The following is a 12,535-nucleotide window of genomic DNA, read 5'->3' on the forward strand; positions in this document are numbered from 1 at the left end:
AGTTTTGAGATGATCTTGCATTCATAAAACAAAAGGAGGACACTGGAAAAAAGAAACCGTGAAAAAGATGAACTTACAGAAATTGAAAATATGATGGAATAAAAAATACAAAACGTTAAAAGATAAAGTTAAGGAATGTTTCTATTAAGTATGAAGAAAAATAAAGAGAGAAATGTGGTGGTGGTGGGGCGACATATGGAAAGAAATCAGGAGTTCCAACACTCAATTAATGAGAGTTATTAAAAAGAGAGGAAATGGGGAAGAAATTATTAAAGAAATAACTTAAAGGAATACTGTTTTCCAAAACCGAACAATGTAAGTTTCTTGAGTGAAGGATCACCTGAAGGAATAGTGCATTATACAGAGGAAAGACCTCCCATGCACTGTCAAAACACAGTCACTACAGTGAAAAAAATCTAAAATATGGTGGTAAAACAGTATTTATACAAATGGAAAACCACCAAGAGTTGCAAACAGATAAAGTGCAAAGTGGTTACCTCTGGTCAGCAGGAATGTGGGTGTGTTGAGGTCATGATTAGCTGTGAGCATCCAATTTTTAAATCATGTATATGTATGTAATTACTCTGATTAAAATTTATTAACACATACTTCTTTAATCAGTTAGATATCCAGAGTTCCTTAAGTAAAAAGATTAATTAAAACAGAAATTCCATCTGAATTGCAAATAATTTTAGAGAACTACTGGTTGAATACATACATACCTAAGATATGGGTAAAAGAAATCACCCAAATTTTGATCTGGCAGTCCTGACCACATGATGCCAATCGGAAAAAATGAAGACCTTGCTCTCCATCTAAAAATGTAAATTTGTTAAAAATAAATACACAAGAATTGATAAAACATTTAAACCAAAACATTTTCAACTTCACATATTGAGATCTGTTAATTCTATCTATCCATTTAAACCATATTCAAAAGCAGTATTAACTAAACGTAAACCACAGAATGAAATGCTGATTAAAGAATTTATTTTAAACAAGGTGCATCAAAGGATTATAACCCTGGCCACTGAAGTTACTACAACAAAATACCTTTTTATTTACCTTCCACTAAGAGTATAAACTCAAGGCTCTATGGGCCGAAACTGACTCACTAAGCCTGGGGCATCCTCCAACCCAATTTTAGAGTCCATAAGGCTAGCACTGATGGGAAAAACTGGGGAGAAAAGTTATGAGTGTTAAATGTTTAATTATTCCCAACTTAACATTTTTTTTTTAAAAGGACATACCCACTTCTTAAAAGCTTAGTCTAATGGCGTAAATCGACAGGAAGAGGGCATGGAAGGTCTGCATTCAGGACCCTCCCAGATCTCACCCTATATGTAGCCTTTATAATAAAGTTGTAATTGTAAGTATAGAAAAAAAAAAAAAAAAAAAAGCTTAGTCTATAATTCACATGGAATAATAATGAGAGATTTTTTCCCCCCCGTTTGATTTAATCAAGACAAAGGCTGGAATTATATAAATCCAAAATAACATTAATTCAGTCTGTTTTATTTGGTAGAAATTATACAAGTCAGGGAAAGTAATCAGTAAATTTGGTGTCACAAAAAATCCACTAGTTTTTAATGCTGAGAAAATTTCAGTGTATAATTATATATATACTAGATAAGTTCCTAAATATTTGTGGCTAATGTAAATATTGATATCCTCAAGTCAATTTTACATGAGTTCCACCTAACATCATAGATGCAGTTTCATCAAAGGAAGTTTTGGCACTGATACATACTAAGATACAATTATGTGCCTAAGAGCAGGGGAGGCTCATCTGAAGTGATTTTTTTACCTGAAATCTAAAGGATAACTAACAGTGAACCAGGTGAAGGGTCCACATGTAAAACCCTTGGAAAAATCTTAGAAACATTCAAGGAACAAAAGGAGGCCAGTGTTGCAAGAGAATGTCTGAGGCCAAGTGTGTGTTGAGAGGAGGCAAACAGAATGCGTCTGGTACTTAACAGGCTTTGTGTTTTGGATTTGCTATTTTATACCTTACCTTAATCTTATTTTAATCAGCCACTGGTGGGTTTGAAATAGGGGAGTGCCAAAACCATCCTGCCCACCTTCTGGACCTGAGCTGTCCAATAAGGTAGTCACTAGCCACCTGTGGCTACTGGACACTTGAAATGTGGCTAGAACAAATTTAAACGTGACATAATATACACACCAGATTTCAGAAACCTAGTACCAAAAAAATAATAAAATATCTTAAGTGTTACTATCAATTATTGAAATATTTTATATATGAATAAAATAATTTTACCTACGACTAAAAAGTCTTGTATCTACAATGTAGCTCACGTTATATTGCTAATAGGACAAGCACGGTGGTGTAACAGGACTTGAGGCAGCGAAAGCAGAACTTCCACCCTTACAGAGAATGAAATAGAAGAGAGCTTCCCAATTCACTGCTATCTATTTAAAACCAAGAGTCTGTCTATACTCAGGAGTTTGTATTTCTGACTGTGTTGTCAAACATCTTAGTTTACAAATTTAGCTTCTGGAAGATTAAATCAGTAAACTGAAATTTTAGCTTCTGTTTCCAATTTTTTTAATTTCACATTTCTCTTTGAAGATCAATATACTGTATTCTAAAATCCACAGCAGAACCAATAGGGTTAGGTGCTCTAAGTTACCATATTCAAGGAATCCAGATCTACTATACAAAGTTGAGTCATCCCCAACACATATTAAAGAACATAATTTTCCCTTATATTTCTTCATGATTTCATTTTGGTCAAGATAAAGGACAAGAATGATTCCTTAAAAGGAATGAATTTAAAGGGCTTCTCATTTATTAAAGATGAAATGAAAATGAATAAAAGAATTAAAAGTCATACACAAATTACAAATAGGAATTACTAGAGCTTAAGAGATTAAAATAACTAACCAGAAACTGGCTGTGAAGAAAAATCACAGCAGGTAATTCCAAGATCATGTGCTTTTTCACTATGTAGACACCTCATTTTATCATCCCACACTGTTAAATCTCCACATGAAGAGCCAGTGACAAAGAGGTTTCCAGTTGGAGAAAATGCACAGGCCACCAAGGAGCCGTCCTTAACGCTACCGCATCTGAAATAAAAGCAAAACAAGGGCAGGGAAGGGGCTTCATTTCATTTCAGAGGATCTTTTACTTTATATTACCATTTCTAACAGCAGCTTGCTAGAGTAAAAACAGGAAAAATGGCTATCAGAGAACTAGAACGGGCAACATCAGATGTCTATAAAAATATCATATGCTATAAACTGAGATATGCTTTTCCAAAAAAGGGGTTTAAACATTATCTTAAGTAATATATTCAAGCCTAAGCTATACAGATCCAAACCAAAGTCCATGTATCTTCATGTTTTTCCGTATGGCAAGTCTGTATGAACACATTAAAATCTACAAAACTTAACAAAAAAAGCTCTGACAACCAAAATATCAACTATAGTCACACATTTTTTAAAAACCTATTTTTATTGGAAAGCATGTTACTGGGGTCAAAAGTGCTTTCAACTTTTGTATTAAAATCACCCAGAAGCATCATCTTCAAATATAAAATATAAATAAAATATAAATATAAATTCTTTATGAAAAGAAAATGCTGTGAACAAGTTAAAATTATCTTGGGAAGATAAGGAAGCAATGTGCTGACAATATTAATTTTAATTTTCTCAATTAGGAAAAATAAACTGGTAAAAGCCTAATAATTAGTGCATGGTCCCATGCAGGGCTTAAATCTACTGCAGTGTTATCTTTTTACAGCACACATTAGGGAAGTAATGGTAGAGAGGCAGAATTCATCACCTGATAAGTGAAAAAGAAAATTTCCTAGTTGACAGCTATATTTCATTCACATAAAAAAAAACTTGAGATTCCATTCCTTCTGAGCTCTTTAAACGGTTCATTAACGCCACTTAAAACACATCACCTTCTTCAACACACAGACCTAAATCTAATAAGCAACAGTTGTTTACCAGCTGGCATGTGCTCTGAATGATTCAGGGGCAGGAGAAAGTATATTGGGCTATTTTACTTGGTAACATTTAAAAGTTTGTGGTGTTTAATGTACTTAAGGTCACTGAACTGTACACTTAAAAATGGTTAAAATGGTAAACTTTAATGTGATATATATTTCACCATAACATACATAAAAGTACATAGCTTTCATGTTGGCAAGTTGCAACAGAACATTGCCAGTATAAATTAATTGATGTATTTTCATCTAAAAGGAGTTTTTTCAGGTGGTTTTTTAAAAAAATGATAACACAACACCACATTTATCACAAGGTTCTTTCTTCTGGGGTTGATCATTTGCCCAGCAAGAATCCTAGTCAGGAAACAGCTGTGTTTCTCAGGTGAGACTTACCTACCATTACTCTATTACTGCGAACGCTTGAGTCATGAGTGACAAAAATAAAGCCTAAAATTACTGAATCTTATTCAAAAGACTATTTTCTTCATCTAGCTCTTAAAGTAGAAAACCATAAAAGTCTAACAAGATTAACCCTTATTTTATAAGAGAAGGACTGGAAATTTAAAACTCTCAGGGCCAAGAAAATCTACTACAAAAACCATATTAAACATGTTTTTATGACCTTCAGAAGACAGGTCAAAATGTCTTTTCTTGTGATATCTGAAAATTATCTGCTCCTTAAAGTCATCAAAGTATTCTGCTTTCTATTTTTATTTATTTTTTTGGCAGACTTGTTAATAGGGTTAGAAACGGAAAGGGTTTAAGTATTCATACCTATATAAGTTGTATGTCTGGGCATTCCATAAAACAACCGTTCCATCAGCTGCCCCTGATACCAAACAAGTGGAGTCTGGGGAAAACCGGCACACCCTCACGGGGCTACCAGTGGGCTGTTCCATCACGGCCAAAGTCTCTCCAGTCTGAGTGTTCCATAGGACAGTGGTACCATCTGTTGAACAGGAAGCCAAAACATGTCCTGAAGGGGAGAAACAGCAGCAGTGGACAGCATAGGTGTGAAACTTCAATGGCGAGTGGGGCAGCTCGGTAAAGTCACTTAGGGAGTACAGGCGAATTGTTTTGTCCAAAGAGCAAGTAGCCAAGAGGGAAGAGGAGAACGCACAGCAGTTGACATCATCACCGTGATCGGCTAACGTGTGAATTAGTTTCACCATGTTCTTTATTTGAAGTAAAATGTCCTGCAATTTTTAAATAAAGGTTACTTCATCCTTAGAATCAAGTAAATGTAACTCAAATCCATATAAAGAGTCAAAATCAATTTAAGGATTTGCTCAGTCAAAGCTCCTACATTCATACTTTTAAAGGACAAATTATTATACCTGAGATAAGAATAATTTGGAGAGAAAACATTGATAAGACTATAAAGTTTGATGATGATCACAGTCACAACTGACACACCAATAAAGTTCCATTAACTCCTGAAAAGAACCTTGTCAAATAACTTCAAACTGATTTGACACTGAACACCCAAAACATTGGGTATTTATTTCACCTCTGAAGCCTTTCCCTCAACTAATTACTTCTCAAAAATGCCTCATTCCAGATCTGCTAATCTCAACTCAAAAAGATTTTCCACTCTTAACAAACTGTCTCGGCTGCTCCTTCCACAGAACGGAGCCAAGGCTCTACAGCTCTGCCTTTGAGATGCATTAACTGTCCCGTTCACTCATAAAAACTAAGAAATGGTTTCATTCAAAATTTCAGCGGCAGTGCTGAAAGCTCCCATGTCATGGTCGGCCACCTTGTTTGATAAAGAACAAAATGGTATAAAAGATTCGAGGTGAAGAACCAGTTTAATAAATCCAAGGAAACCAAGAGAAGGAAACCAAAGAGAAAGAGTGGCAAAAAAAATGAACATAGCCAGACTGCACTTGAGAACAAATTTACAAATTTAGATTAAAATCCAAACCCCTCATCACAGCTTACAAAATGCTGTATGTATGATCTGGCTCTTGCCTGCCTACTTCTCAGATCTGAAGTCCCGCCCCTTCCCCTTTCCCTCATTTCCTTCCAGCCTGCCTGGTCAAATGGATTCCGTCTTAGATCTTCACAAAGCTGTTTTCCCAGGCTGAAATTCTCTTCCCTTTGCTTTTGGGATCCTATTTCTCATTCAGATCTCAACTTCAGTGTCTCCCCTCAGAAAGGGTTTCCTAGTCTAAAGCAGCCACCCTCCAGCCTAATATATCACCCTGTTTTAATCCTCAGTGTAGCAATTACCACCATCTGATGTATTTGTCTCCCCACCACTAAAATGTAAATTCCAAAGGAGTGGAGATCCTGTCCATCTTGCTCATTTCTGTATCCATAGTACATAAAACAGTGTCAGACACCTAACATGCTCAAATAAATATTTGATTATTTTTTTCCAAATCCACTTGAGTTCTACCTCTAAATTTCATATATGAACACAATATAAAATTATCAGAAAACTTAAAGCTACCAATACTTAAAAAATCCAGCAGTGGAAAAATAATGCAAAATGAAACAATAATCGGCCCTGAAGGAATAGGTATACTCTTAGATTGTAATTCATAATCCCTTGTTCCAGTGTTACTTGCAGAACTCTTTACAAATAGACGGAGCATATCTTTTCCAATATTTATTGTATCCCAAAACTTCAGCCTCTTTTTTCCAAACATAAATTTCAATAACGTCTAAATAACACGCAAAAAACAAAAACAACCCACGAAAGGTCCTGGTGGATTGTCACCTATATTACCGCACGGAAAACAAGCAAGATCATGAGGTCTTTCTGAAGAACTCCCAAATCCCAACTGTGCAAGTACACTAGGTAATCTTGCAAACAAACTTTGGCTTCCACACCCTTGTGGCACTCAGCTCCCTTTGCAGTTCTAGACCAAACAGTTGGAAGAACAGAGACATAATCACTTAAATGTACAGTCTGTTTTGAAAAGCACTCTCAAGCCTACCACCCCTGCCTCGGGGTGTGGGCATCCATTCAGCCGTCACTCTGAAGGCTCAATCCCTGGGCCGGTCAACTTGCCGGTGTCGACACACGCATCCCTATCTAATCCAAAGCAAAGGAAATGTGCCCCAAATCTCCCCAAATAAAGCCCCGCGACCTACTCCCCCCACACGCAGGGACCAAAGGTGTACCCCACTCTTAGAGCCGGCCGGGCCTCAGCGAACTGAGCCACCCAGGCGGGCGGGCGGACAGCTGACGGGGAGCCGGGCCTTTCTGGGCGGCGGCACCCACCGGGCCCAGCTGCGGCATCCACGCAACGCCCGCAGGCCCCGCCCGGCCTTCGGCCCCCGGCCCCCGGCCCTGGCCGCACCGCCGCGCCCCGCTCCCGTCCAGGTCCTGGCTGACCCCCGTCGCGCGCTTGCAACCAGACTGCGAGAACCACAGGGTTCAGACACCTCGAGTAGGGAGGCACCCCAAGTAGGGAGGCTCCCCGAGCTGATCCCAGCCGTGATCTCCCACCTGCCGCCGCCGCTGCTCAACCTGCCCACGGATGCGGCCACGTCCACCTCGAAGACCCAAGGCGCGCGGGATCCGCCCTCAGGTGCCCCCGGGCGCGCGGGGGCTACGTGACGCGCAGGTGAGGCGGGCGGGGCTGGCAACCGCTGAAACCCTAAGAGAAAGGAAACAGGCCCCGCCCCCGAACACGCCCCGCGCCAGCGCGCATGCGTGGCCTCGCACACCTCGGCTGCGGGCGTCTCTTAATTTTGGACTTAGATCCGCCTGACTTCAGTTTTGGGAAAAATCTGTATTTGCAGTGTTTTCCCAGTTGGGGAAGCTGAAGTCCCAAGGCTTAGCGAGTGCCTGAAATATGGTTTTTAAAGGTGGCATTGTATCAACTGGTTATTGCCGCTCAGGGTTTTTGAATCTCCTTCCTCTCCGGTATTTCTCCCCTGTATACTGTTCTCCTCGAACCTCCGTGATTGCTCTTTTCTGTTTAGGCTAGCTCTATCCTCGGCGGTCCACAACCTGGTGTTTTCTGCCATCATCTTTGTACTAAGGTTTCCCACATCTCCTCAGGGCAGTCTGCTCGCCCCTGAATCCGAGGGCCCTGTTCATTGGACAGAAACCAACTCATAGGTACAGAAAACAAGCAGGTGGTTGCCAGAGGTGGGGGATGGGCAAAATATTGGAAGGGGATTAAAAGATACAACTTCCAGTTATAAAATAAGTAAGACACAGGGAGACAATGTACAGCATCCAGCAACATATGGTTGTGCCTGTCTCTCCACATTCTTGACAGACTAATATTTAATATTCACTAATTTGATGAGCAAATTGGTTATAATATTCTTTAAACTATGTAAAAGAAACTCATGCCTACACATGCCAGTCGTTCAGCACAGAGACCTCGAGGCCGATATGGTTAGTTTTAGGGAAAAGCAAGTTCAGAGAGGGAAGCCTTCTTGTAGCTGGTCTCTAGTCTCATGAATTTGCAATTTATGAGATGTTAATTAAAATATCTCGCCAATATACTAGAAAAACATTTTAAGAATTTGTAGAGATCTTTGATCACATAAGTGAACTGGCTATCTTATTTTACAGAACAGATTGAGTGTCAAAATTGTTGGAACTTTAACTTAGAATCTTAAAGATTTGTATTTTATGCATTCTTTGTTTTATGTAACTGTGGTCAATAGTTAATCCTATTTTATCTTTAATTTCCAATTATTCTTTTTTTTTTTAAAGATTTTATTTATTTGTCAGACAGAGAGACCGAGAGCGTAAGCAGGCTCCCCGCCGAGCAAGGAGCCTGATGTGGGACTCATCCCAGGACCCTGGGATCATGACCTGAGCTGAAGGCAGATGCTTAAGGGACTGAGCCACCCAGAGTCCCACCAATTGTTCTTTGTAATTGTGCTACTTAAGGAATATAGAAAACCATTTTACTTTTTAAGAAGATTTTTATTCATTTGAAAGAGCAAGCGAGTGCGAGAGCACATGAGCCAGGGAGAGGGGCACCAGGAGAGGGAGAAGCAGACTCCCCTCAGAGCAGGAAGCCGGAAGTGGGGCTCCATCCCACGACCCCAGTATCATGACCTGAGCTGAAGGCAGATGCTTAACCAACTGAGCCACCCAGGCACCCCAAGATTCCTGGTTTTTTTATTACATAAGAAGGTATGACACACACTAATGTCCCTTTGGACAGTTCTCCTCTGGACAATTCTTCTGAAGTCCCCCAGCAGTCTTTCTCTCATGTGCCACTGCCCAGAATTGTATCACATGCCCATTTGTTAAGCAATGACTTTCAAGAGGAATGGAATTGCCATTAATTAAGATTCACTCTCCTGGAGCTAGAAAAGGGCCCAATTTTCCCTGAACCAACATATACAAGAGCGGACAGAAGGAAATAAGGAGACAAGACAGCTACTACATACAGTTAAAGTATTCCACATGGAAAATATCTATACAATAGAAAGCTATTTAAGAGAATAGATGTGAAAGTAAGCCACATCTCAATTACGTTATGCCTCAATCTTTAATCCTTAAACAGTATTATTTAGTATATTCACCAGTTATATTTACCAGCTAAATTTACCATACTTGGTTGGGGTTTTTTTTTTTTTTTTTTTAAGATTTTATTTATTTGAGAGAGAGAGAGCACAGGCAGACACTTAGCCAACTGAGCCACCCAGGTGCCCCTGGTTGGGTCTTTTTAAATGTTAATATAAAAATAATGCACATTTGTTGCAAAGATATGATATATGGATAAGAAAGATGACAAAGATGTCATCTTCCCAGATTCTACCAGAGAAGAAAACACTGTGAACATTTTTATACAACCCTTCAGAATTCTCCCCATACTAAGTGCATTAAATATATTTTAACAGAATTACTATATTCTATAGTGTAACCAGTTTTTTCACTTAATTTACCAACATGAACATAGATCTACATGATAGTTTCTTTTTAAAGATTTATCCATTTATTTGAGAGAAAGGGAGAGTGTATACACATATGCGAGGGCAAGTGGGAGGAGGGGGAGAGGGAGAGAAGCAGACTCCCCCCTGAGCGTGGAGCCCCAGAGGGCTGGATCTTATGACCCCAACATCATGACCTGAACTAAAACCAAGAGTTGGACACTTAACCCAGTAAGCCACCGAGGCACCCTCCCATGATAGTTTTTGGTGGTTGAACAGAATGTTTTTAAAAAGTCACTCCTATATTAAAAAGAATTGAGATTTGCTATAATGAAAAGATTCAGAAAATTACCAATGCTGAAAGCAGTATTTTAAAAGGAGTTGTAAACACATTTTGAGAAATGGAGGAATCATTAGAATAAGTAGATAGCCTCTCAAAGCATTATACTGTCTCCATACAGTGTAAATGCCTCACTACCCTTCGGTGATCTAATGAACTCACTGAGCTTTCCTTTCACTTCAGAACCCAAGATATATTCTCAATTGGCTCTAAGCCTTAGGCCTCTATCATTCACTACTGAATTCTCCCTCAAGATTCACCATATTCTTTGATATCCACCACCCTGATTATTAGGGCTGTTTTTTTATTAAAGGAGATGGTAAGGAGTCTGTTCAGGGAGAATAAGAATACCCTTAGAAATCGAGCTTGATACTTTAACATATTTTAATTAAAAATTATTTTTTTAAAGTTCAAGAATGGGGGCACCTGCGTGGCTCAGTCAGTTAAGAGGCTGTCCCTTGCTTTCATCTCAGGTCATGATCTCAGGGTCCTGGGATTGAGCCTCACATCAGGCTCCTTGCTCAGCAAGGAATCTGCTTAAGGATTCTCTCTCCCTCTGCCCCTTCCCCCTGCTCGCTTGAGCACGCACACACTCTCTCTCTCTCTAATAAATAAATAAATCTTAAAAAAAAAAAGTTCAAGAATGAACTACATACAACTTACACCTCACAACACTTTTAGTCATCCAATGACAACAACCCAAATGATTTTCACATGTATGGTCAAGGTAGAGAAACTATAAACAGATCTCAGATATTAATTTTGCTACTACCTCTCCCTTGATTTATTTTTTTTAAAGATTTATCTATTTATTGGAGATAGAGTGGGGGAGGCAGAGGGATAGGGAGAGAGAATCTCAAGCAGACTCCCAGCTGAGTGCAGAGCCCTACTCAGGGCTCAATCTCACGACCGTAAGATCATGACCTGAGCTGAAATCAAGAGTCGGCCACTTAACCGACTGAGCCACCCAGGTGCTCCTGCCTTCCCCCCTGATTTAAATGCCAAGGTACAAAATTCTCTTCCAGTGAAGGTCCAGAGGATCCAAGTTAGCTTTTCCTCTAACCCTGTAGTTAGCTAACTCCTTACCCACCACACTTCCAAGCACTACTTTTGCTATAGTAACTCATAAAATCTACGCAAGTCCCAGCAATACCTAAGAATTCTCAATATTTTCTATTCACCTGCATATACCTGAGCTTTTTCTTTAGCAATATCAGCTTTCCCAACAAACCACAGCAAAGGCAAATGTTTCATCTCCTGAATATCACGGGCTGAAAGTAAAATTTGGTGCCGTTCTTACAGTCCCTAGAAAGCAGATAGGGTTAGAAATGATACTTACATAAAAAAACAAAAAACAAAAAACAAAACTGCAAACATGCACATTGAAGCTGCTAATATGAGTAAATTGCTTGATACTTTTCAAAACATGGTATTCAAATTCAAAATCTGTAATAAATTGTTAGTGAAAAATAATACAAGCAAATAATTGAACACTCATTGGGAGGTAGGGAAAAAGAATCCTCTTTCACTGCTGGTAGGTGTGTAGACTGGTGCAATCATCTGGAGAGCACTATGGTAATAGCATGGAACGTGTGCACATACCTAACCTGTGTACATCCTAGAGAAACTCTTATCACACACAGTCTGTTTTCTATTGCTGTGTAACAAATTACTCAAAACGGAGTGACTTAAAACAACAATACCTATTATCTCATAGTTTCTGTGAGTTGATAATTCAGTAACATATAGAAAGCAGTTCCATTGCTATATACTAATAACGAGCTATCAAACAAAAATGAAAAAAATAATCCCATTTACAATTGCATCAAAAAGAATAAAATGCCTAGGAATAAATTTGACAAAGGTGAAAGACCTGGAAACCAAATACTATAAGTACTGATGAAAGACACAGGTAAGTGCAAAGATATTCCATGATCATGGATTGGAAGAATTAATATTGTTAAAATGTCCATAGTATCCAAAGCAATCTACAGATTCAATCCTCATCAAAATACCAATGGCATTTTTCACAGAAATAGAACAAACAATCTTAAAATGTGTTTGGAAGCACCAGGACCTGGAATAGTCAAAGCAAAATCTTGAGCAAGAAGAACAAAGAGCTGAAGGCATCACGCTTCTGGATTTCAAAGTATAATCCAAAGTGATGGTAATCAAAATAGGATAGTACTGGCACAAAAACAGACACTTAGGTCAGTGGAATTGACTAGAGGGCCAAAAATAAACCCATGCATATATGGTCAATTAATCTATGATCAAGGAGGCAAGAATACACAATGGGGAAAAGACAGTCTCTTCAATCCATGGGTTGGGAAAACTAGACAACTACATGCAA

General features: G+C 38.8%; 1 protein-coding gene across 4 annotated transcripts in view; it reads right to left on the reverse strand.

The window, feature by feature from the left end:
* The window catches only part of WDSUB1 (WD repeat, sterile alpha motif and U-box domain containing 1), a 54,626-nt gene extending 47,112 nt beyond the window's left edge, over positions 1 to 7,514 (reverse strand). Inside the window, exons 1-4 of one of the 4 annotated variants that reach the window (XM_021703104.2) lie at positions 7,444 to 7,514; positions 4,755 to 5,176; positions 2,909 to 3,093; positions 723 to 815 (exon numbers count right to left, since the gene is read on the reverse strand). In XM_021703104.2, the coding sequence (XP_021558779.1) occupies positions 723 to 815; positions 2,909 to 3,093; positions 4,755 to 5,152 (676 nt within the window). In that variant the 5' untranslated portion in view covers positions 5,153 to 5,176; positions 7,444 to 7,514. Of the gene's footprint in view, positions 1 to 722; positions 816 to 2,908; positions 3,094 to 4,754; positions 5,177 to 7,085; positions 7,140 to 7,443 lie in introns of those variants that run through there. The other 3 variants (XM_021703105.2, XM_044913305.1, XM_044913306.1) reach the window with 3 other exon arrangements.
* Between the last annotated feature and the right edge of the window lie 5,021 nt (positions 7,515 to 12,535).

Source organism: Neomonachus schauinslandi, chromosome 3, assembly GCF_002201575.2.
Source record: "Neomonachus schauinslandi chromosome 3, ASM220157v2, whole genome shotgun sequence".
In the NCBI taxonomy this organism is placed as follows: Eukaryota; Metazoa; Chordata; class Mammalia; order Carnivora; family Phocidae; genus Neomonachus; species Neomonachus schauinslandi.